This window comes from Schistocerca piceifrons, chromosome 5 (assembly GCF_021461385.2).
Source record: "Schistocerca piceifrons isolate TAMUIC-IGC-003096 chromosome 5, iqSchPice1.1, whole genome shotgun sequence".
Lineage (NCBI taxonomy): Eukaryota > Metazoa > Arthropoda > Insecta > Orthoptera > Acrididae > Schistocerca > Schistocerca piceifrons.
This window is the reverse complement of record NC_060142.1, coordinates 252955710-252982913: the sequence shown is the minus strand read 5'-3', so window position 1 is coordinate 252982913 and position 27204 is coordinate 252955710. Positions and strand designations below refer to the sequence as shown.

Here is a 27204-nt window from a genome sequence, read left to right as displayed (position 1 = left end):
TTGCGGTCCACCGTCTCCTCTTCTCCAACGGTGAACGTACCTTTAAGCAGTATAACTGCCTATAAGATCAGAATCGTGCTACAGTGGTTTGACAACGATAATTGTTAACTCAGGCGACATCTATGCCTCCAATCTGAACGTGGAGGAAGGCAGCTGGGACAGTAATAGTCGATGGTTCTGCGTCCATAAACCACTGGCCCGTAATATACTGGTATTACGCGATCTGTGCGCGGTCATCTGCTGCCACATACCTCCGGAAATTTACCAAGGACTTACCGAATCCATACCACGCTGAATCGTTGCTGTATTGCGTTTCAAAAGTGAACCAACGCTCTATTCAGCAGGTGGATGTAGGTTTTGGTTCTTCAGTACACATATTCATATTTCCCAAAAGATCTTGAAACTAAAAGGCCCCTATTCTTCCCGAATACGATCTAGTACTTCGTTTATAACGACCTCATCATCCATTAGACGTTAAATCCTAATATATTTCCCTCTCCTCTAGTCATTATGTGTAAAAATACTGTAGAGGGTGACTACTCCCTTTGCGTCACAATTTGAGTCTCAGATACAAGGGGCATTCTACAGCTAGCTTGTTTATGTAAGCAGCCATCTCAAATAATTGTTAAACGTAGATTTGCAGGGTGATTCGAAATGAATGGGACAAATAGAAAGTATTCCTGTGACTTCAGTAATGACTATATTTCAGAAATAATACGCACCGAAAGTTTAACTCTCACAATTTGGGTTGGCAACAATGAAACAATGGAAAGTCGCCGTAATTTTCATGCTGCCGTTATTATTCTAAATAGTGACATCCGCGATAAGAAAAGGCACACTGTATCATTTAATTCGCAAAAATATCGTCAATAACCGTCGTTAAGACACTTTTGAGCTAAGTTTGATAAAGTAGCATCACATCGTCACAATGCTGCTGAATGGACAAAGCAGTTCGAGAAGACAGAATTCATATACAAGAAGAAAACCACTGCAGGACCCACTGTCGAGGATGAAGTGGTGAAAAATATTCTTACCATCTACGAAAGCTACACAGCAGAGAACTGAATGTATCGCAATCGACAGTGTGCCGTGCGTTGTGTAGGCGTCTACAGTTCAAGATTTAAAGAGTTCAAATGTTTCAGGGTCCAAAATCAACCGATGAACCAAACCGGAGAAAATTATGCATTTATTTTCAAGTGCGGATGGAGATGGATGATTTCTCAGACAGGCTTCTGTTGTCTGCATAAGCCACATTCAACTTAAGTAACAAAATGAACAAGCGCAATTTGAGAGTATGGTGTACATAAAACCCGTATGTGTGTCTGTAACAAGTAAGTGATTCTCTGAAACTTAATGTTTTTTGTGCCATAACCAGGCGTCTGGTCTTTTCTTCTTCGCAGAATCTACCACTACAGTCATGGCCTATCTCGATAATCTTTCTCTCTGGTCGTTGCCTCAGTTCACGGAAGAAGTTCCCGACTTCATTTTACAGCGGGACAGAGCCCCATCACATTAGCATAGCGTCGTGTGTAGTCACCTCAATGAACATCTTCCACAGCGCTGGACTGGTCGTGTCGGCTCAAGTGATGTGCCATCATGTTTTGGCGCACTAGGTCACCAGACCTTGTAGCACCGATTTTCTTTTCTTTTAGGGATATGTGAGCAATATGGGTTACGAACCCCCGAATTCCACAGAACTTACAGCAGCTGAGGCATCAGATATCCAGCGCCTTTAACTCACTGATTGGCCTACGATGGAACGCGTCTGGCAGAAAATGTAGTACCAGGTAGACATCTGCTGTCACAAATGGGCCCCATATCCAATATCTTTCAATGTCCAGGGGAACTGTCAAAGTCAATCTTTCGCTCTATATGTGTATTTCTAAAATAAAGTCATTACCGTGGTCACACAAATACTATTTTCTCACATTCATTTTGAATCACACTGTGTTTACTTAAGCGTTGCCACTACTGGGCCACGGGACACCAAGAAATATGCGTTGCCGCCCAGTGGAGAGGAACATTAGGATGTGATCCTCGGAGACATCTTGTTAAACAACAGTGACTTTTTACTATTTCCAACGTGGCACCTAACATCCCTACAATTAGGATTTCGCGTGTGAAAAGTGTCGCCGCAAAGTAGGAAACACCGAATTCTGAGTTGAGGCAGAGCAGGAAGGCAGTGATTAGAAACAGTTTTCGCAGAACGATAGCCGGAAGAGACTTCTCCAGATTGCTGCGTGTCACGCAGTGCTGACTGCTGCGGAGGTATAAAGACGGGCGATGGGCGAAGACAGACACCGCTCTCCGCCGTCCGCCATGAAGCTGTGTGGTCTGCTGCTGCTGTCCATCGTCTGCACTGCGGCCGCCGCCCCAGGGGTAATATGATCACCTTTCCGTTAAGCCTTGCTTTTTCCGGCAGTATAGATTCTCCTTCTACTGTACACTGCCGTCCATATCTCCTCTCACGTACTAATCACTTCATCACTTCGTTCCCAAGAAACGAACGTATGCAGCGTGTTGCTAACTTCTATAACTGTCTTCCGTACAATTTTATCTCTTCTACTTCACTTATAAAATGAAATGATCGAAGACACCGTAGTATATGTGTCAAGAATCTGTACTTCGGTGACTGTTTCAAGATCGTTTTTATTGCTGGCATATTCTAAGCTGTAAAACATTCCAGATGTTTCCAGTTTCCTCTTCATCGTTTTCCCACAGTTTTCATTTTCAAATCTGCGTCGCTCATTACGCACAGTTTCCGACATTTCATTCTCAGTTCTGAGCTTGGGACGGCATCGATAGGTTTCTTTTCGGAATAAAAATATTTGTCAGATTCTTGTATTCCTTGCTTCTTTTATCTTACGAAGCTTTGCCTCCTAAGTAGCAGTGATGGTTCAGGCAGTAGACTCATAAAAACCACGTCCAAACCTTCTGTTTTAGGTTTTTTATAACTTCGCCAAATCACTCCACGTGATTCTCGGGGTCGATTCTTGTACATCTGCACTGCACAGTTCAACGTTCAACTGTTGATAGACGGTTCCTGTGCACTCCAGCTCTTGGCATTTCATTCACGTATTGTGAACCAAAGACAACTGTCAGCACCTCTCCAAAAACATTTTCTCATGTTTATCATAAGAAATTTATTTTACCATGCACATTACGTGTAATAACTATGGGAGTAACGTGTTTCCTGACTAAACGTGCCGGACATACATGACATACGAAGTCCTCCTTACAGTCTCCTGATGAAGCCAGTTGAACATTTCGGTAGCGTTACCACTGTAATTGAGAAAAGTCCATGAATAATATTGTCCACCTCGCCTTGATACCAATGTTTATGATTTTGTCTTCGGCCAGATAAAGAATTTGTAGGGGACCTACTTCGTGAATGAATCGCACTTAACGTGAGAGATATTGTATGTGTCAAAATACGGTCCCACTCTTTCCCACAACTAGAGTAATAGATCTACGGTGGTGTAAAAAAACACTGTCCAAAACTTTCACGTATGAAAGCGGAGTACGTTACATTTGACGAGCATCAGCGTCTTCCTGAACTCCGCTGCCATTCTCTATTTCTGCGATAACTGTGTACACAACTGGGTCGTATCCGAACACGATTATAGATTTGCCTCCGTTGTCTACCGGATCACTTGTATAGAGTTCCATCACATTCCCTTGCGATTCGCCCGACGTCACGCACGCATTCGCCTCAAGCTATCTATATCCACATCTAAATGGATACTCTGCAAATCACATGTAAGTGCCTGCCAGTGTGTTCTTCGAACCACCTTCACAATAATAATAACCTGCGCGCCATTCTTGCAGTTGAAATGCTTTGAAATGTACGGTGCCATAGCGGTGACTCCAGCTAGTCACCGATGTTCCTTCTGCTGCTCCAAAATGAGCTAAATTCTGAAAAGGGATGGATTATTTAACATTGAATGTCACCAATATACATTAAATAATTCCTACGTGTTTTTAATACATATATTAAAATACTTACAACTTTTACACCTTTTGTTCTACTGCACTCTTTACTAATTATACATTCCACCAGAGAGTAAACTTTTTTAATGGCACTCTTAATGTGAATAGCTTGAAGATGTCAGATAATAATAATTAACTGTTCTTTCTGCGATTAACATAACAGCATCACATGTTTTATTCTCTGGTTAATCATACAATTATTCTTTTCATACAATGGCGTCTCTCATATTATAAATGTCACATGATTTGCATCACACGTAGTACATTGTACAATTGTTGACGGTTTTTTACCTAGTTTCACTGTCATTTCGTATGGGGACGCTACATCGGTTTGTGTACAGACTTTTAATTGCATTTATGCGATTAGATGGATAATGCGTTCAGTCTTTATATTCCATATCATTCCCTGTTCATCATTAAATGCCTTTTCAAAATCTATAATAGGAAAATGGATTTCTCTATTGAATTCTCGTCCCTCTTCTACAACTTTCTGTAGTTGTATACCATTTTCGGTCTGTTGATCGCCCCTTTCTAAAGCCTAATTTTTTTTTATACATGTCAGATTTTCCACGATACCTTTTCGTCTTGCATTTTGGTATACAATGAATAGGCTGAAACCAGGAGACTTACGCCTCTATAGTTATTTATTTTTATCCCCATTTTTAAAAGTAAATATTACTTTGGCCTTTAACCAGTATTTTGGCACTTCTTGCTTCGCAAAGTATCTTGTTTACTATGTACCAGTGTTTAACATTAATTAACGCTCCTCGTCAGTAAAATAAAAATTTATCAGATTTATTCAACGAAATTAAAATTATCTTCTCGATCCTTGATCATCTGAGCTAGTTGTCAGTCCATAAAGAGTTTGTCGACATGACGTAAAATAGTAACTTTTAATCCTTTCCATTTTTTTATGTTTTGCGAAATTTGATTCTTAAGTTGGATAACTCTGTTTTCTTTAGCATTTCTCTTTAAGAGTTGAGTTATAATTTTGTTTGTAACTTTCAGGAAACCGAGAACCGCAGAAATCGACATGTTGCCTTTCGCTTTCACTTTTAAGCCATTTTCTCCAGAGACCCCTTCAGGCATGATTTCAGCTGGAATAGTGGTAAAACGCTATCTTGTCCTAGAGTCTATGGGATGTGATTTTCCATTTCTATGATTTTCTGCCGTTTTTGTGTGCAACTCAGTTTAGCATAAAATATATTTTCACCCCGTTGTGGTCACTATTCCGAGTATATTATTCAGTATTAAGTTATTAGAAACTTTCAATTTATGTGACCGAGAACTCATGTACGGTACTTCCGTTTTGGGTAACTTATGTGTACAACAGACGTTACAGAAATTGAAGTAGTGCTTGAAACATCGAAACATACATTGAAAGGTCTGATTACAATAACGATGAAGTCCGAAAATTGTAGTTTCTGGAGGTTTTCCATGTAATTTCTTTTTATCGTCGTCTGGAAATACTTGACTTACGTCGGTCTCGTTTAATGTGATGGAAGTTTCCACTTTTGTCGGAAGAGATGAAGAGACAGTAAAAGGTCAAATATTATTCTGATGTCTGAGAAACTCAGGTGGGACTCTCATCAAAATCTTATCTCTACTTTTTTTCATTTCATTCATGTGGTGCAATTGTTGTGACCAGTGTTCCAGACATTCAGCGCCTAGCACTATAGGGAGTTGGATACCTTCGAGGTTAATCTAAGCATGGGATTGCGAGGGATGGTCAGCAAAGACTGGCACTAATCTTTGAGTCCCTTGAGTGAAGCCACCTATCATCGTCAAATAAACCTACATGACAGGCCCTGCAATTATCAGCAGTGTCGTTTTCCGCGCTCTCTTAGTTGAATTGGGGTGATGGATGGAAAAGATTGTGCATTTTCGGCATCTCCAAACCTTCCACTTCTTTTAGTTTCGTGAACATCGTCAAAAAACATAATTTTCTGTTCCCCTGAACGAAGATGATTGGGTGACATAACGATAAATTCCAGAGAGATTTTGTTGGGTGCACCATGTCCCTTCGAGCCTGTTTTCGTTGGCCCAAAGCATTGCAAAACGGCCGGAAAAGTTGTGAACGGAAAGGAGAAGGCGCGCCCATTACGGCCATGACAGAGATAAGTCATTATTCCTAGTGATCCACGATGCACGCTATTAAAAAAGTTTTGCACTTGTCTAGAAAGTAAACAGACACGATACGGCGATTCCTTACTCTGGAGCAAAAGGAAAACGGCGTAGATGTGTACCGCTTTTGGGGCAGTGTATTGAAAGTGAAGATGATTCTTAAATGCAAAATATAATCTCTCCAGAACAAATGGGTGTTTGTGTATTGTTATGAGCCAGAAATGAAATATGGTAGCATAGACTGGGTCCAGTGCAGCATGGTCAATCATTCCCTTCCATTCCCCGCCCCCCTCCCCCCCCCCCCCTCATAACAAGCAATGATTTAAACTGGAATGACCACATAAAATTAATCGTCGGTAAAGCAGATGCCAGACTGAGATTCAGTGGAGGAATCCTAAGGAAATGCAGTCCGAAAAATAAGGAAGTAGGTTACAGTACACTTGTTCGCTCACTGCTTGAATACTGCTCACCGGTGTGGGATCCTTACAAGATAGGGTTGATAGAAGAGATAGAGAAGATCCAACGGAGAGCAGCGCGCTTCGTTACAGGATGATTTAGTGATCGCGAAAGCGTTACCGAGATGATAGATAAACTCCAGTGGAAGGCTCTGCAAGAGAGACGCTCAGTAGCTCGGTACGGACTTTAGTTGAAGTTTCGAGAACATACCTTCACCGAGGAGTCAAGCAGCATGTTGCTCTCTCCTACATATATCTCGCGAAGAGACCATGAGGATAAAATCAGAGAGATTAGAACCCACACAGAGGTATACCGACAATTTTTCTTTCCACGAACAATACGAGACTGGAATAGAAGGGAGAACCGATAGAGGTACTCAAGGTACCCTCCGCGACACACCGTCAGATGGCTTGCGGAGTATGGATGTAGATGTAGAATTGTGTAGAAGCCTGAAGGAAAGGTAAAGGCATATGAGAGTCAGTTGTGACGTTGGGGTTGATAATGGAAGCAAGATCGAAGGAAAAGCACGAGGCGTTCAAAGGACTTGTCGACTCGGTAAAAGTGTTCAATAATCTCAAATGGTGTAAGATGTTCGAAATTCTGAGAATAATAGGGACAAGCTATAGGGAAACACGGGTGGTACATAACATGTACAGGAATCAAGACGTAAAAATAAGACTGGAAAATCAAGAACGAAATGATAGGATGAAAATGGGCGTAGGACAGGAATGCAGTCTTTCGCTCCTACTGTTCAGTCTGTACATCGAAGAAGCAATGACAGAAGTACATAAAAGGTTCAAGAGTTGCGATTAAAATTAAGGACGGAGGGATATCAACAAGATTCACTGATGACATTACTATCCTCAGTGAAAGTGAACAAGAATTATATGACCTGTTCAATGGAATGAACTGTCTGATGTACAGAATACGGACTGAGAGTAAATCGAAGAAAGTAGAAAATAATGAGGAGTAGCAGAAATGAGAACAGCTAGAAACTTCGCATCATAACTGCTTATAACGAAGTAGGTGTAGCTAAGGAATTCCTCTGTCTAGGCAGAAAAAAATCAGTACTGGACGGAGCACATAAGAAGCAGACTAGCTCCGGTAAAAAGTGCATTCCTGTCCAAGAGAAGTCTACTGGTATCGAACATATTCCTTAATTTGGGGACGAAATTTCTGAGGATAAACGTTTGTGACACAGAATTGTATGGTAGTGAAAAATGGACTGTGGTAAACCGGAAAAGAAGGGGATCGAGGCATTTGGGACGAGGTACTAAAGGCGGACGTTGAAAATTAGTTGGACCGGAAAGGTAAGAAATGAGGTTCTCTGCAGAGGCGGCGAGGAAAGGGATACATGGAAAATACGGACAAGAAGAAGCTACAGGATGATACGACGCTAAGACATCAGGAAATAACTTCCATGGTACTAGAGGTAGCTGTAGAGAGTAAAAACTGTATAGGAAGACAGAGATTGGAATACATCCACCAAACAACTGAGGACGTAGGTCGCAAGTGCTGCTCTGAAATGAAAAGGTTGGCACAAGAGAGGAATTCGTGGTCGGCCGCATCAAACTAGTGAGAAGACTGATGATACAAAAAAGCCTGAGAATAAGTCCATGGTCATCACAATCTGCGATACTATTCGAAGGGATATTGCAGCATACTAATGACGGCCCTAAGGTAATTGATAAAGCATATTGTGTAGTATAAGCTTCATTAGGATTGTGCCAGGCCTCTCGTTGCCTATACTGTGACATAGGCTTCGACCAGAAAAGGCGCTTCTACAGCAACCCATGTACTTAACAGTCCATATCCGCGTCGTGCAACTTTTCCTGTATCGTAATACCAAAAAGGACCTTCATGGACATCCTTTTTTCAACGAAGCTCTGAGAATGAAAGTTTTACACTAGCTTTTGGGTTATATGACAAAGAACGACCTTCACCGTATCTTCCAGGAGCGGCAAAGAAAATGGGACAAATGCTTTACATTGTGTATGAACCATACTGAAGATAACAAAAATTTGACTTCAGACAACGAGTGCCAGGCTTAACTGAAAGTCTCTCGCACATGCCAGATATCCAAATATAGCCTCGAGTGTGAGCTCATTTGAGCGTATACTGCTATCAAGAAGAGAATAGCAGTGACACTTCGATAAAAGACGATTTTCCATACTTGAAGGTCTATCCATTTCCTTTATAAGTGTAGTATATTATTTTCTTGTCATTTCAGTTGTTTATGTAAAGTAATAAGAACAAAAAAATATGGAAAGAGTCACATCTAATAGTCGTCAGACCGAACTAAAGATTGAATTTTGAAACGAATTTTGTGAACTTGTAGTCCGTCATCCCCGTATTGATTCTCCTGTTTTCATAACAATGTTATTCCAATTAGCAGTTTACAAGCTTATCATCGTGATGTACGATAGCGTTTACCCACTCCTTTGTTCTTTGGGAATATTATGACAAGTCTTTTCTGGTAAACTGGTGATACGTTTCCTGTGTTACAGATTTGTGAACTCAGATACAGTTTCTGTTTCCTGCACCTCTCACGGTTTTTAATTACTTCGACTCATGCTTTCAGATCGTTCAGTGCCCTGTGATCTCCTGACCCTTGCTCGTGGGTCAGTTTTTAGTTGTACGTTAGTTTTGATCTGATAGATAGCCAGCTTCGTAAAATTACTTATCCATGCTACAGAAATTACTGTCTTGTGCATTTTGTTCTCCGCTTTAGAAAAGTCTCCGACTCTGCCACAAAAGCTACACCACTTACAGTCTTATACAACGAATCCTTCAGACTGATGAAAGTAATTACCCTGTTCTCCAGGAGACGTACCCGTCGCCGTACGAGGGTGCTGATGCCGACGCCATATTGCAGGATGACGCCAAGGTGGAGTCCATCCTCAAGTGCCTTCTCAGCGATACGGACGACGTCTGTAGTAAGGAGGACAAGCAGGGCAAAGGTCAGAGCACAGTGCTAACCAGTCTCTCTCTCTCTCACACACACACAACACTCGTATTGCATGCCGTTATGTCTCCTTTCTCACATTTCCTTTACGTCTTCTACACTCAGTTACAAGGCATGAAAAAATTCACGTTATTCGCTCTAGTTAGGAAATGTAATGCCTGGGAGAATTCCTAAAATTGTGAGCTTTCCAAGCTGCTAGGTAGTGATAAGTCACTTACATAGGTCATAGTTTACGGGAATCAAAGTGTTCATCTTGTCTTAATCTTTCTGAAGCGGCGGGGTGCTGGTTGAGGAATGGTAAGGTGTTGAGTTAACAAAATTGTTTACAAGATGTCTCTCCTAAGAGTCGTCAGGCGTATTTTCGTGTGTTTGTGTGTGTGTGTGTGTGTGTGTGTGTGTGTGTGTGTGTGTGTGTGTGTATGTTTACAAAAAAAAAATGGCTCTGAGCACTATGGGACTTAACTGCTGAGGTCATCAGTCCCCTAGAACTTAGAACTACTTAAACCTACCTAACTGACCTAAAGACATCACACACATCAATGCGCGAGGCAGGATTCGAACCTGTGACTGTAGCGGTCGCGTTGTTCCAGACTGTAGCGCCTAGAACCGCTCGGACACAACGGCCGGCGTGTATATACATTTCGGCAGCACCGCCTGGCCCGAGCAGACAGGTACCGCCATCCAGCAGCAGCGTTGCTGAGTTGCTGCTTGACTAATGGTTATTCTTGGTGTTTTACTGACTCTGTTATTGCATATCGATAAAAACAATATGGACTAGACTACTTTGGGACTGCTCTGTCGATTGGGCACATAAAATCCCGCTTTAAAAATCATTTTGCTTATAACGGGAAACAGACTGACGGTTTTCATCGGCACTGGGTGTCCACATGAAAGACTATATGAGCAGTAGTTGTTTGGGCCGACTATGCACCTGACTACTCTAAGGGCAGACATCATGCATTATCGAAAAATAATCGAACACTTTACAATTAGTGAAATACAATACAATAGTGCTAGCACTGATGACTAATACACTCAAGCGCCAAAGAAACTGGTGCAGGCATGAGCATTCAAATACAGAGATATGTAAACAAGCAGAATGAAGCGCTGCGGTCGGCAACGCCTATATAAGACAACACGTGTCTGGCAAAGGGTTTTTTTTTTTTTCGTTCGTTGCATCTGCTCGGGGAGGATTTAGCAAGACATCCTTTTCAGTTCGTCATTGATTTATTAACTCAGTTTTTTTATTACAGAGGGCAGCTACCCCTCTGACTGAACGCGCTGAGCTACCGTACCGGCAGTTAGTAGGTCGGTTACTGCTGCTATAAAGGCGGCTTATCAAGATGCAAGTAAGTTTGAACGTGACGTTATAGTCGGCGCACGGGTAATGAGATACAGCATCTCCAACGTAGCGACGAAATGGGGATTTACGCGTACGACCATTTCACGAGTGTACCGTGAATATCAGGAATTGGGTAAGACATCAAAACTCTGGCTTTACTGCGGTAGGAAAAAACCGTGCAGAAACGGGGCCAACGACTAAAGAAAAGCGTTCAACATGACCGAAGTGCAGTTCTTCCGCATATCGCTGCAAATTTCAGTGCCGGACCATCAAAAAGTGTCAGCGTGCGAACCATTCAACGAAACATCATCGATATGGGGTTTTGGAGCCGAAGCCCGCTTGTCTACCCTTGATGACTACGCGACACAAAGCTTTATACCTCACCTGGGTCCGTCAACACCGACATTGGACTGTTGATGACTGAAAACATGTTGCCTGGTCGAACGAGTCTCATTTCAAATTGTATCGAATGGATGGACGTGAACGGGTATGGAAGCAACCTCACGAATCCATGGACTCTGCATGTCAGCAGGGGACTATTGAAGCTGGTGAAGGCTCTGTAATGGCCAGGGAAGTATGCAGTTGGAGTGTTATGGGACCACTGATAAGTCTAGATACGATTCTGACAGGGGACACGTAGGTAAGCATCCTCTCTCGTCACCTGCATCCATTCATGTCTATTGTGCTTTCAGACGGACTTGGGCAGTTTCAGTAGGACAATGCGACACCCCACATGTCCAGAACTGCTACAGAGTGACTCTAGGGACACTCTTCTGAGTCCAAACACTTCGGCTGGCCACAAACTCCCCAGACATGAAGATTATTGAGCATTTATGGAATACCTTCTAACGTGCTGCTCAGAAGAGATCTCCATCGTCACGTGCTCTTACGGATTTACCGACAGCCCCGCAGGATTCAGGGTGTCAGTCCCCTCCAGCACTACTTCAGACATCAGTCGAGTCCATGCCACGTCGTGTTGCGGAATTTCTGTGTGCTCGCGGGGGCCCTACACGATGTTGGGCAGGGGTGTGGCATTTTCTTTGGCTCTTCAGTGTAAATAACTCAGTTAAACCCAAGGCTCACCACATCAATAAATACAGTTCTTAAAATGCACTGGTGCCAGATGATAATTTAAAAAAGCAAAGCTAGCCGCACATTGTCACACCCAAAATAAAATTTTCTTCCTTTCCTAATCAAAGTAATTGAAAGTATTGAGCAGTTGCAGCAAAAATTATTAAGTGCCACACGGCGTTGTGCGTTAAAAGACAATTACAGGTCAAGAACTTCAAATGATCAAACAAATAGCTACAAGTAGCAACTGCACAAACGGCGAAGCCTTTTCAAGTAATTAAATTTTACATACACACTTCATTAACGAAGAAGGTGGCACGTTCCTTAATAGCGCCGTATGGCAACACTGATGGCAAAACTGAGCAATCTTACGTGAACAAATTTTTGCTACTCACAAAACTTTAACATTATTTAAGGCAAATGCAGCATAACAGAATCAACGGCCGACGCTCATGCAAATAAGTTTTACAATGGGCAAAGATGGTTTAGGATTTACACGAAGTCTGGTCAAGAACACAAGATTACCATCAATAATTATTTTAATGGCCCTTACGCTTACTCCAAAACACACCCCCGTGTATAAAATTAGTGAACCTTACGGTGCAATGGTCGATCAAAAACACCAGGTACAAGGTGTGAAGTTTTCTGAGACCTCCGCAACAAATTGCCTAGCATATATACGCTGCCACAAACGGCCGAACAAAACTGAAGCAGAAGCTGCCTCGTGACAGTGTTGCTCAGATTTAGTTTAGCAGCATTTAGAAGGGATCAGTTGTAGGTAACATGTCGGAAACTAATTATAAATATTAAGTCCACCTGTCCCATATCATGTACAACTGAAATATATAACGAAGCGTTAGGTAAACGCTTAATCTCAGGGGGTTACAAGCAAGCAAATAGCAGTTCAAACAAACGAATCACAATGTAGTTATTTCACAGATGGCTAGTACTGCAAACAACTAATAATAATTAATGCGGATTTACTAGACGCAACTGGCCACCTGTCTTACAAAAAGCCGTCCGCTGTGGCCGAGTGGTTCTAGGTGCTTCAGTCTGAAACCACGCGGCTGCTACGGTCTCAGGTTCTAATGCTGCCTCGGGCAGGGATCTGTGTGATATCCTTAGGTTAGTTAGGTTTACATAGTTCTATGTCTAGGGGACTGATGACCTCAGATGTCAAGTCCCGTAGTGCGTAGATCCATTGGTATCATTTTTTTCCTTACAAAAATATGTGACTCTTTCGTTGATGCAGGAAGAATGTACATTACTAAAGGCTGCCGGTGTGGCCGAGCGGTTCTAGGCGCCACAGTCTGGAAACGCGCGACCTCTGCGACCGCAGGTTAGAATCCTGCCTCGGGCATGGATGTGTGTGATGTCCTTAGTTTAGTTTGGTTTAAGTAGTTCTAAGTTCTAGGGGACTGATGACCCCAGAAATTAAGTCCCTCAGTGGTCAGAGCCATTTGAACCATTTTTGAACATTACTAAAAATGATTTCATGAAAGCTACAAGACCAACTGAGAGGCCCTTTTCCGGTTTCACTCTTGAACTCAACAAACATGGTATTAAATATTGGCTAATCTGTCCCATAACATACGCATAAACAGAATTAAACACTGTTATAATAAAATATAGTACACCAATAAATAAAACTACGCTGGCAAGCACTGAATAGATAATATGCCAGACAAGTATCTTACAGAATTTTTTAGAGTAAGCACCGGCCTACGTCCATTTTCAGTCAAGCAGCGGCACCCAGGAACGTAGTTAGTAGGAATCAAAATCCAAATAACAATGCACGCCCACCACACATCGCGAAAACGTGTCAATAAAACCGTCTAAACACAGTCGGATAGAAAAATACACACGAACGCCTTCGATTGCAACAAAATAATGGAGGAACGACCACAAATACCAGCTATCACGGTAGTGCAGTTCCCGCGTTGTTCATGAGTACGATGCAATGTTCCTTTGGACATGCAGGCATGGATTAAAGTTAAGTTTTCCAGCAGCAACGTACTTTTCTTGATAGTATAATTACTTTACCTGTTCCAGACCTCACGCCAGCCTGCGTGAGCTTAAACGCGTGCCTTTCGGCTTCCTCCAAACCCCGTGAATTGGCTCCTGCCAATTCACAACAACGACGACAGTAAAAATTTCTTTATGCAATAATATCCACCAGCCGTATGTATTGTAGAAATTTATTTCCTGAACTTCTTATGTGTTACCAGTTTCCGCATTACATTGACGCCATCTTCAGGCCCCACACGTCATAGTCGTAAAATCGCTATACACGGATGGAGCCATATATCTGGATCCGTGAATCAAATCGTTATGCACCAACTCTTGGTGGCCTGGTGACACTAACTGGGGCGGTTAGCAAACATCAATGATTTTACGACTATGACGTGTGGGGCCTGAAGATGGCACCAATGTAATGCCGAAACTGGTAGCACATAAGAAGTTAAGAAAATAAATTTCTACAATACATAAGGGTGGTGGAAATTATTGCATAAAGAAATACTTGCCAGCCGTTGTCCCATGGTCCATAATGGATCAACGAAGATTACAGCAAAAATTTGTGCCAGACTGGGATTCGAACCCGGCTTTCCACTTATCAAGAGCGGTCGCCATACATGCATGCATGTTAGAAGGATCATTGCATCATACTTCTGAACAGCACAACACTGAAATATCACATTTATCTTCCGACACCAGGTAAGCGATTTTGAAATGAAATGTCTCCCCTGTACTAGAATGTACGTATTGGATGTACGAGTGCAGGTTGTAGACATTTAGTTGGAGACTCATTTCGAGTTTGGCCGTGAAGCGTGCTCGGGTAGCCTATTCGCGACGTGCGGGAAATCCGCTTTCGAGTGCCGGTCCGGCACAACTTCTCATTGTCCTCATTCCATATACAGCTAATAGTTGTTCGTATTCACAACTGCATATAAATTTCATGTAATATCACCTAGATCCGAAAGGAACCAGGATGCAGAGGGTAAGACGTCAGTTAAGAACAAAATTAGTGCACCTTACAGAAAAGGGCTCACTCCTAGTATCACGGTGTGAGGAGCCATCAGCAATCACTCAGTCACCGATGGTAATAACTGAGGGAACTCCGATGACGGCACAACGATACGTCACGGACTTGTTGCGTCCTCGAGAGTTACCTCTAACGCGACAATACAGTGGTGCCATTTTTCAAGACGATAACTATCGATTACATTTGGCTCAGGTGTCTATGAACCATCTACGTGATGGTGAGGTGCTTCTGTGGGCATCCAGATCCCCAGATCAGTCCCCAGTAGAACACGCATGGTACCAGCTCAAATGTCACACAATACCAGTGCCAGTACCCAGGATACAATTGGCGAGATAAAACAGTGTGGGCCAAGGAGAGAATTCGACTGCTCTATGACATCCTTTCCAACCGAAACAGTGTATGCATGCACGCCAGACTCCAGGAGGGGTAAATGGGCTCATACCTCCAAATTCTTTGTGTAAATTTGACTCCATTTTGTAATTACTGAAATAACGCCACGTATCATTATTCCGTTTCCTCTTCCCCTTCTGGGTGAGCCGTGCCAGAAATGAGATTAGCGTTAAACATAAGATTGTTATCATACACTGAAGAGTCAAAGAAACTAGTACACCTGGCTAAAATCGCGTAGGGCCCCCAAGAGCACGCAGAAGTGCCACAACAAGATGCGGCATGGAATCGACTAATGTCTGAAGTAGTGCTGGAGAGAATGGACTCCATGATTCCTTCATCTACATCTACATTTATACTCCACAAGCCACCCAACGGTGTGTGGCGGAGGGCACTTTACGTGCCACTGTCATTACCTCCCTTGTCTGTTCCAGTCGCGTATGGTTCGCAGGAAGAACGACTGTCTGAAAGCCTCCGTGCGCGCTCGAATCTCTCTAATTTTACATTCGTGATCTCCTCGGGAGGTATAAGTAGGGGGAAGCAATATATTCGATACCTCATCCAGAAACGCACCCTCTCGAAACCTGGAGAGCAAGCTACACCGCGATGCAGAGCGCCTCTCTTGCAGTCTGCCACTTGAGTTTGCTAAACATCTCCGTAACGCTGTCACGGTTACCAAATAACCCTGTGACGAAACGCGCCGCTCTTCTTTGGATCTTCTCTATCTCCTCCGTCAACCCGATCTGGTACAGATCCCACACTGATGAGCAATACTCAAGTATAGGTCGAACGAGTGTTTTGTAAGCCACCTCCTTTGTTGATGGACTACATTTTCTAATGACTCTCCCAATGACTCTCAACCTGGTACCCGCCTTACCAACAATTAATTTTGTATGATCATTCCACTTCAAATCGCTCCGCACGCATACTCCCAGATATTTTACAGAAGTAACTGCTACCAGTGTTTGTTCCGCTATCATATAATCATACAATAAAGGATCCTTCTTTCTATGTATTCGCAATACATTACATTTGTCTATGTTAAGGGTCAGTAGCCACTCCCTGCACCAAGTGCCTATCCGCTGCAGATCTTCCTGCATATCGCTACAGTTTTCTAATGCTGCAACTTCTCTGTATACTACTGCATCATCCGCGAAAAGCCGCATGGAACTTCCGACACTATCTACTAGGTCATTTATATATATATATATATATATATATATATATATATATATATATATATATATATATTGTGAAAAGCAATGGTCCCATAACACTCCCCTGTGGCACACCAGAGGTTACTTTAACGTCTGTAGACGTCTCTCCATTGAGAACAACATGCTGTGTTCTGTTTGCTAAAAACTCTTCAATCCAGCCACACAGCTGGTCTGATATTCCGTAGGCTCTTACTTTGCTTCCGGACGTCAAGGAAAATAGCATCTACCTGGGAACCTGTATCAAATATTTTCTGGGTTTCATGAACAAATAAAGCGAGTTGGGTCTCACACGATCGCTGTTTCCGGAATCCATGTTGATTCCTACAGAGTAGATTCTGGGTTTCCAAAAACGACATGATACTCGAGCAAAAAACATGTTCTAAAATTCTACAACAGATCGACGTCAGAGATATAGGTCTATAGTTTTGCGCATCTGCTCGACGACCCTTCTTGAAGACTGGGACTACCTGTGCTCTTTTCCAATCATTTGGAACCTTCCGTTCCTCTAGAGACTTGCGGTACACGGCTGTTAGAAGCGTGGCAAGTTCTTTCGCGTACTCTGTGTAGAATCGAATTGGTATCCCGTCAGGTCCAGTGGACTTTCCAGCGTCCTTCAGAGCCGTCCATAAATCCGTGAGTACGAGGGGGTCGAGGTCTGTTCTGAACAGCAAGGCATCACAGATATGCTCAACAACGTTAATGTCTGGGGAATATGGTGGTCAGCGGAAGAATTTAAACTCAGAGCGTTCCTCCAATTTCTCTGCAGCAATTATGGACGTGTGGCTTGTCGCATTGTCCTGCTGGAATTGCCCAAGTCCGCCGGAATGCACATTGGATATGAATGGATGCAGGTTAAAATATAACATGCTTACGTACGTGTCACCTGTCAGTCGTATCTAGAGGTATCGGTGGTCTCATATAACTCCAACTCAGGCGTCCCTCACCATTACAGAGCCTCCACCAGCTTGAACAGGCCCCTGCTGACATGCAGGGTCTCCATACCCGTGTAAGTCCATCCGTTCGGTACAATTTGAAACGAGACTCGTCCGATCAGGCAGCATCTTTTGTCATCAACAGTCCATTGTCGGTGTTGACGGGCCGAGACGAGGGGTAAAGCCTTATGTCGTGCTGTCGTCAAGGGTACCCGAGTGGGCCTTCGGTTGGGAAAGGCGGTATCGATGATGTTTCGTTGAATAATTCACTTATTGATGGCCCAGCATTGAAATCTTCAGCAATTTGCGGAAGGAGTTCACTGCTGTGACGTTCGACGATTCTCTTCAGTCGTCGTTGGCCACGTTCTTGCAGGATCTTTTTCCGGCGGCAGCGTTATCAGAGATCTGACGCTTGGCCGGATTCCCGATGTTCACGGTACACTCGTGGAAGGGTCGTACGGGAAAATCCCTTCATCACTACCTCGGAGATGGTGTGTCCCATCGCTCGTGCGCCGACTATAACACCGCGTTCAAATTCATTTAAATCTTGATAACCTGCCATTGTGGGAGCAGTAACCGATCAAACAACTGCCGCAGACACTGGTTGTCTTATGTAGGCGTTGCCGACTGTAGCGCCATATTCTACCTGTTTACTTATATATGTATTTGAATACGTTTTAGTGATCTCTGTATTATCCAGATGTTGAGCTTTAGCTGTTCTGATCGTGCCAGCGATAGATGCTTCTATTTCGTTTCTTGCCGAATTACAATATGGCTGCTTGGAAATGTCACTAGAACACAAAAAGAAAATACTTTTCAATTCCGCTCCAACATCAGCCTACTAGAATGAGATTTTCACTCTGCAGCGGAATGTGCGCTGATATGAAACTTCCTGCAAGATTAAAACTGTGAGGAAGAGGCGTGAGTCGTGCTTGGGTAGCTCAGTTCACAGTTCGCCGGCGGACGGCGTGGAGGTAGGACGTAGTGTGGTGTGCGCTGCGCCGTCTGTGCTTCCGCGTGGTAAGTCTTGCGCCTGCTGCGGCTTCAAACTCTGTTTATAGAACACTTCGAGAAGTAATGAGTAGCATGCAGTGATGGCTCAACCAAGTCGAAAAGATACGTTGAAACTTACCTTTGATCCTCGATATGCCAGACCCAAGTCGTTTGAAGTAGAAAATTGGTTAGAAGAAGATGTGAAGCTCTCCTTTAATGATGAAATTGGGATCCACCTGTCGATTGTAGCTTGTGTCGTGTTTGATAAAATGCGTAGTTCCGAGTTGTGCGAGAAAATAGTTCAGTCTTCCGGAGGTGTCATGAAATTTAACCACTCAGATGGAAACGTTGGTGAAGTCACCGTTGCACATGCTGGTTTTGGCATTCACACAATTCGAATCTTCGAGTTGCCTTTTGAGATTACAACAGACCAAATTGATGCTGTAATTTCACCCTTCGGGAAAGTGCTCAGCAACTTTGCCGAGAAATGGTCAAGCGCGCATAAATTCCCAGTACTAAATGGCGTACGGCAGCTTCGAGTAGAGTTACAAAAGCACATCCCGTCGTACATAAATGTCTGCGGATATAGAGGGATTGTAATTCATGACAACCAACCGCGAACCTGTGCCGCCTGTAACAAGCCTGGGCACGTTCGCGCAGAATGTATACAGCGGCGCGTTGCACAGCTGCCGGCCGGCGAGGCCGCCAGGCCACCGGCGATGACAACACTGCCGGGAACTTACGCCGCCGTGGTACGCGAACGGCCGACTGCTTCCTCAGCCCCTGAATCGTGTGCAAATACAAATTCTCCAGACACTGAAATTCCGATGGACGTCAGTGCCGTCATAGCTGACGACGTACAAGAGTCCCGCCAATCAACGGAAATAGTTGAAGTTCCACCGAAACAGGCACCCGCAACTGCAAAGGCAGCAGATCCGCCGGAAGTTGAAGGCCGACACACCTTGCAGGAAAGCGACACTAACTTGGATACTGAAGAAAGTCCGTCAAGAGGCAATTCTCCAAAGAAAAATAAGAAACGCCGGCTGGCGCGCAAAGGTGCAGAGGAGACAGCTCCCAGACTCCGACAAAAAGCGAAGGAAATAGGTAGTAGGTTAAGCCAACAGATCTATAGCAACACGAAAGCGACACCAGTTTCTGAGGAGCGTTCCCCTTCTGCGCTGGAAAAACGAGACGTCCAAGGAAAGCCTTTTCTCTGGCTCGTGATGACTGGGTGTTGTGTGACGTCCTTAGGTTGGTTAGGTTTAAGTAGTTCTAAGTTCTAGGGGACTGATGACCATAGATGTTAAGTCCCATAGTGCTCAGAGCCATTTGAACCAAGGAAAGCCAACAAAGAAAGCATCCAACCACCCCCAAGAAACAAGTCACTCTCATGAAGCTTCACTCGTCCCATCCACGACGACAACCTCAATCAGCTGGGCAGACGAAAGCGACCATAACAATGCCGATGAAGAAATGACAGAAGTTTCAGAAACTAAGACAAACTGTAAGCTAGACCCACAGGTGGCTGATTCAACGGAGACGTCTCCACGAACGAACATTCTAAAGAACAAGGACACACCACTGAAACATTTGCTACCGGTGAATATTACTAAAATGCGTTTTAAAGCTGACGCTTGCGAGACAAAACAGAAGAATGTTTTTTAAAGTTAGATCAAGTAGAAGGAAGAATGTCTGACATACAAGCATACAAAATCGCGACAGTAAACCTTCATAAGGTTCATAGTTCCTTCAAACTACAGAACTTAAAGGATTTTATATATGCTTCTGACAGTGACATTATACTTTTACAAGAAGTGACAGACATTGAGCTTGGTAACGTACCTGGCTTCAACGTCATTACAAACCCAGGGCATGGAGCTGAAATGGGTACGACTCTGCTCACAAAGGAGGGCATAGTAGTCCAAGATGTAGTAAAACTACCAAACAGTAAAGGCATAGCGGCCACAATAAACAAAATACGACTCATTAACGTGTATGCCCCTTCAGGATCCAGTAACAGGCACCGCAGAACGGAGATTTTTAAAGAAGAATTGTCCCACTATTTGGAACTCGATATGAACACCTTATCCTGGGAGGAGATTTTAACTGTGTTTTGCATGCCAAAGACCAAACTCCCAATTTCAACAAGTGTACTGAACTGGAACTTATAGTTAATGACTTAAGACTAATAGACTCATGGGAACATATGCACGGTGCAGCCCCTGGCTTCACCCACGCCACAAGTCACTCGGCGAGCCGTCTCGACAGGATATATGTAACGCACAATTTGAAACACCTCATTTTGTAGTCCGAAGTATGGCCTACCGTTTTTTCGGATCATGCGATACACATATGCACATATGCAAAATCAATCTGATAAAACAAGGGACCTTCCGAGGTAGAGGCACATTCAAGCTCAACGTGTCACATCTGAAAGACCATGCTTGTCAGGAGGCATTTTACAAGGTATGGAGAGAGTGTGAAAGCAAATCTACCTCGTACAACTCTGGCACTGACTGGTGGCTGAAACATGCCAAACCTAAAATACGGAGGTTTTTCATAAACTACTCCAAAGACAAAAACTTTTGGTACAAATCAACTATAGAATTTTACTTTCAATGTCTAAGGGATTTTTACAAGTCCGATGCAACAGTTGTGGACAACTACGAAAGAATTAACAAAATTAAAGCAAAAATTTTAGCACTACGGCGTAAACAACTGGAAGGCTACCAAATAAGGTCGCGTGCCCAGAATATAGCAGCGCACGGGGTCACTTCCATTTATCATGTCATTCGTGAAAGCAAAAGGGCGTCTCGCAAGATATTATCTGAAATAACAACTGATGATGGAAGGAAGCTGACGAAGCAAAGAGAGATTAAAGAGGCAATCGCACAGCATTTTGAATCCTTAATGTCTAGTCAACCGGTTGACGAACAGCTTCAAGACGAGCTAATGATCAACCTCCAGGGCAAAGTATGCCACGCGGCAGCACAAACTCTCATCTCGGAAGTGACTGAAGAAGACGTCGAAGAAGCTATATATGGAAGCACGAAAAATAAGGCTCCAGGGGCAGATGGAACTCCGGCAGAATTTTATCGCAGATTCAGTGGCCTCGTAAAAGGCAAGTTTACTCTCATCTGCAACGAACTGCTAAACCCTGAAAATGACATCCCGAAAGAATTTCGTGAGGGGCTCGTAGTGTTAGTGCCAAAAACTTCCAATACGAAATCTGCAAGCGCTCTGAGGCCAATTACGCTTTTAAACAGCGATTACAAAATCTTTGGCCGCACCAGGCTGAAAACCACAATGACCAGCGTCACTGGCCCTTATCAAACAAGTGTGGGCAAAGACAGAAGAATTCTCCAGACTCTCTGTGATTAATGGGACCTAATCTCAACGGCCGACGTCTGCAAAATAAAATGTGCACTCATCTCACTCGACTTTGATAAAGCCTTCGACAGAGTTAATCATAGTTTCCTCCTTCGCACCATGGGCGCAATGGGCTTCCCACCTCGATTCATTGCGGTAGTAAGAAATACATTAACAAACAACTCAGCCAGATTTGTCATCAATGGACACATTAGCCGCCCGATTGACGTCACCAGCTCCATTAGGCAAGCGTGTCTAATGTCAATGGCACTCTTCGCCATCGCCATCGACCCCCTGCTTGCCTCCCTTATGGACATCTACAAGGACTACAAATACATGGAGAAAAGATCGTGTGCAAGGCATACGCTGATGATGTTGGCTTCCTAGTCGTGAATGGCGCTGAAGTACTAAGCGCACTACGAATAGTAACACAATATGAACAGGCATCTGGTGCAAAACTTAATAGAACAAAGTCGGGGATTTTCAACATCGGCCGTGGAATTGGGACGCAAACGCAGGATCTGTTACGCGTGCTTGTAGCCATGAAATGTCTCGGCATAGATTTTAAAAGAAATATCAAGCACACTATTGCTGCGAATTATCGGAAATTACTTAACGGGCATACGCGCCTCTGTACAAGCACATAGTATTAGGAAACTCGATGAACTTCAAAAAGTAACAGTGGAAAATGTATACATCACGTCCAAAGTTAATTACGTAGCACAAGTTCTGCCACCACCTGCGACTTTGTTGAAAAGCATCGCATCTGCACTAGGACACTTTGTGAGCCGCGGACGCACTTTCAAAGTCAAATATGACCTTCTGATGCTCCCTACGAAATGTGGTGTGTTAAATCTCACCGATGTCAGCAAAAAAGCGCAAGCCTTATACCTTGCTACCACATACAAACAATGGAAAGAGCCAAGTGGTACCCTTACTGCACATTTGTTAAACGAAATAGCTCCTGCTGACGTCAGTGCACCTATAAATGTCCAACACATACCCAACGGACTATACCACTTGAAATACTTTTTCGTAGAATACAGCTACATACAGGCAAGGATTCCTGAAAAAGACGTCATGAAAGTAAAAGAACTTTACAATAACTTGCTGAAAGACAAACCCAGAAACGACGTAGAACAAAAGTATCCTTGTTATAACTGGGAAACTATATGGGAAAATATTCACTGCGGAACCTGCCAACGTATGTCAAATCGACCTGGTACTTTGCTGTAAACAGAAAAATTACGACGAACTCTAAACTTCACTCTATTCGATTGGCCTAGTCACCGCTGTGTACTTTATGTAATATACCAGATACCGAAGAGCACAGATTGCAGTGTGACAGGGTAAAAGAAATATGGCTCTACATAAGACAAAAGATAGCGAGCGTCACCAGAACTACGCCCAATGCCGTTACGACTGCTGAATTTTTAAACCCTCACGGTATACCTTACCCTAAAACAAAACGAAATGCAATTAACTGGTTGAAAGGCCAAACGATGCATTACATCCTAACAAAAGAGTCAAGCAATAGGGAGGACTTCTGGGTATACCTTACAACTGAGCACCAGAAGTTGATGTGTATTAAAAAATACAAAGAAAATTACGCAAATTTTTTAACTAAAACAATCCTGTAACCAATAGAAATGCGTAATTTACGTTACACATCCAAGCATTTCGTATGTTAGACGAATTATTTTTGGTTAAAGTTTGTACTTCACGTAGCAGGAGGAGGATTTCCAACAGAAAGTAATCAGAGAAGATCATCAGTAAAGACCAGTTAAGCCTATGTGTATCTACTACTTTGTTTTCGGGGAAGCACAGTGATGAAACTGGTATACACCCTTTATTTAGTTTCTGTCTTTCTTTCCTTTTCTTTTCACAAGAAGACACATTTATGTTAATTGTGTGAAAACTCAAGCAGAAGAAGCCTATTTTACTTCATTACCTTCTGAAAAAGGAAATTTTACTTATCAGCAATAATGAGTTTGCTTCTTTACGTTTTTCCACGCATGGAGAACGAAATTTACAGATGCAGTTACATTTCCATAACAATTATGTGACTGCCTTCTCAATGGAATTTACATTTATTTTTATTCAAGCCATGTTGCAAACAAAGGCAACAGAAGGGGCATAATTCGTTTGTCGTTCAGAAGACGCGCGTTTCCACATCATCAAGTTACATTCATTCTTTAAAGGCAGAGAAGCCGTGCCGAGAAGGCAACACTTGGCGACCGTAAAGGACGGGTTGAAGGGGAGGAAGAAGACCCGGAAAAAAAAAGTTGGTAGAGCACTTGCCCGCAAAAGGCAAAGGTCCCGAGTTCGAGTCTCGGTCCGGCACACAATTTTAATTTTCCAGGAAGTTTCATATCAGCGCACACTGCGCTGCAGAGTGAAAATCTAATTCTGGAAACATCCCCTAGGCTGTGGCTAAGCCATGTCTCCGCAATATCCTTTCTTTCGGGAGTGCTAGTCGTGCATGGTTCGCAGGAGAGCTTCTGTAAAGTTTGGAAGGCAGGAGACGAGTTACTGGCGGAAGTAAAGCTGTGAGGACGGGGTGTGAGTCGTGCTTCGGTAGCTCAGTTGGTAGAGCACTTGCCCGCGAAAGGCAAAGGTCCCGAGTTCGAGTCTCGGACCGGCACACAGTTTTAATCTGCCAGGAAGTTTCATCAGCCTACTACATCACATGTCATGTTAACATAAAGTTCAAAACAAGAAGGCAGTATCTAATTCTTTGCCACGTACAGCCTGATGGAAATTTGTTTGCCAAACTACAATATGGCGGACGATTCAAAGCACTTGAATCTACAGAAACGTTGCAGTTCCTCACTTAGAGACCAGACTTCTACGTCCAGGTTGTGTAGAGATCACTGATATGCATGCCTGTACCAGTTTGTTTGGTGATTCAGTGTATTGGCAGCAAAAAAAGACAGTCTACATCGAACATAGTTCTTAATTTAAGGAAAGTAGCTCTGAGAATGTACATGTGGAGCAATGAATTATATGGCTGTATGGACTGAGGAGAAACTAGAAAACAAGAAAATCGATGTATTTTAGGAGTGATGATACTGCAAATTGTGTGGACAGTTCTGCAGGATTCATAGTGTCAATTACCTCCAGCACACTCCGGCCAATCGTTGAGTCCATGCCACGTCGTGTTGCGGCACATCTGCGTGGTCGCGGGGGCCCTACACGGTATTGGGCAGCATTACCAGTTTCTTTGGCTTTTCAGTGTATTTTGTAATAATATATTCAACAGGTCCATTTTCCTTCTTAAAGAAACAAATTTATATTTGCCGAAATCCGGGAAAAATTTTAATAAACCTTTAATTCTGCAACTGATTGGCTTTTATTTACCAAACTTGTGAAGTGAGCCACGTATAGTATTTTTTAATAATTGAATAATTTTTGTCCTTGTTTTCTGATCTGTATCTTCCATTGCTTTTTCTGCTGAACAGCTGAGTAGTTATCAACGCCTGTCATTTCATCGACAGGATGCCTTACTATTTTCTATTAATAACCCAACCATAATATCAATAATGACCAATTCATATTGCAAAGTAGGTAAGGTAAGGTCATTGCTAGTCACCAGTGTTATTTAATATGCGGTAAAAACGCCAAAAACCACAGTGAAAAAAGTTTCAGAAGAGGAATATCAGAGCAGTATATACAATAACGGTCCTAAAGCTCGCAAGGGAGCTGGCCGATCTGGCAGAAATAAGGAAGATTTGAAACAACTGCGAATGCAGCGAACAAGAGACAGAATATTGCTCGCGGACAGACATTGGAAATACGAATGTTGAAATGAGTAGTAGAAAGGAGAATAGCAAATCTCATAACATCAAAAGTGAGAGGACACAGAGAAGGCATTCTCATATGTACGAAGCAAGATCTTCAAAAGCAAAAGGAGATGGAGCTTAAGCGGAGAAACATACCCTGTATTAAATGTCCACTACAGTTGACAAAGATATTCTGGAAAGTTTTGCGCCTTTGGCACAGCATTGCATGAAATTGAAACGTGGATTCAGTTAAGTTTAGAGAAAATAAACTGGGACCGTTGATGTATCATGTCAGACAAGGGTGCTAAAGTTTAATGGACGGACAAACAATGAAATCTAGAGCTGGGAGAAACAAATTCTACGGAAAACACGAAAGAAGAAGGACTTCACTGCCACCTCTCATAAGGCATCCAGAAATATTTAACATGTTGCAGGAATGAACAGTATAGAGGAAAATATTGCAGTGAAGAGGTTGAACAGATGGTAGATGTTGGTTATGAGAAATATCAAGAGGCGAAGTGCTTAACGCCAGGTTAGTGAGAGGTGAAGGACACTGCCAAACCATCCCTTTAATAAAAGCCTCTCTGCGATAGAATGTGACGCTTTGCTTATTTCGCAACTCGTGACGTGGGAAGTTTATGATCGGAACCGTTTCCTTTTCTTGTGTTTTCCAGACATGCTGCCTGAGGCGCTAGCCACACAGTGCGCTAAGTGCACCGAGAAGCAGAAACAAGGCATGGCCAAGTTCTTCGCCCACGTGTCGAAGAAGTTCCCCGACATGTTCAAGCAACTGGTCGCCAAGTACGACCCCACGGGCGAGCATCTGCCAAAGTTCACAGGTGGACGCAGCCTCACAGCCTAGCCCAGGGGACGCCACTGCTGCGGTGCTTCCAGCTATACAGGGTGCAATATCCAGCGAAGACACTGCTACTGGAATTAATTGTACTAAGTTATGTACAGTTTAATTTGAAATTATGTCAGATACGTGTGACTGTACATACCTCAGTAAATTAAAATAATATGTTTTCTGTTTTGTACGATCTATGTCTTGTGATTTTTCAGTGTTATGATTTGAAGGTAGTGCGATTCCTGTGAAAAACCAGACTTGTACTCCACACGCGGCGGTCTTCTGTATCACAGTTCATTCTCTTAATTCATGAGATCTAGAAGAGTGAGTTGACGTATCTTATGACTTCTGGGAAAATTTTATTTGTTCCAAACAGCCATCTACTAAAATAATGTGTCTCTGAAATGTCAGACTAGGTATCTGAATTGACTGATGATTACCTCTCAAAAATGGAATTCATTTCTTCTGGTCATGGGGCGATAATAACATAGTGAATGTTGCAGGAAAGTGTTACACAATCTTTAGCTTCCATTGAATGTGGCCTTTACTGTAACAGAGGTAATGCCATGTACGTAATCTAACAAAAGACTAGATTTTCTTTAATTAAACCATCGCTAAAGGGATCAATCGCAACCTTACAGTATTTAGTGGTACTTGTCCCTAACTGACGTACAGATGGAGGTGGT

At 43.0% G+C, this 27204-nt stretch overlaps 1 protein-coding gene across 1 annotated transcript; it reads left to right on the top strand.

Moving 5' to 3' along the window:
- The first annotated feature begins 2305 nt into the window (after nt 1-2305).
- On the top strand, nt 2306-26708 carry LOC124798687 (allergen Tha p 1-like). The gene is made up of 3 exons (XM_047262192.1): nt 2306-2379; nt 9395-9530; nt 26346-26708. The coding sequence occupies exons 1-3, from the start codon at nt 2320-2322 to the stop codon at nt 26531-26533; spliced, it is 384 nt and encodes a 127-aa protein (XP_047118148.1). The 5' UTR covers nt 2306-2319; the 3' UTR covers nt 26534-26708.
- Nucleotides 26709-27204: the final 496 nt, after the last annotated feature.

Coding starts and splice junctions, on each gene's coding strand:
- LOC124798687 (XM_047262192.1), top strand. CDS start 2,320: ATGAAGCTGTGTGGTCTGCTGCTGCTGTCCATCGTCTGCACTGCGGCC. Junction 2,380..9,394: donor CTGCGGCCGCCGCCCCAGGG/GTAATATGATCA, acceptor CCTGTTCTCCAG/GAGACGTACCCGTCGCCGTA. Junction 9,531..26,345: donor GGAGGACAAGCAGGGCAAAG/GTCAGAGCACAG, acceptor TGTGTTTTCCAG/ACATGCTGCCTGAGGCGCTA.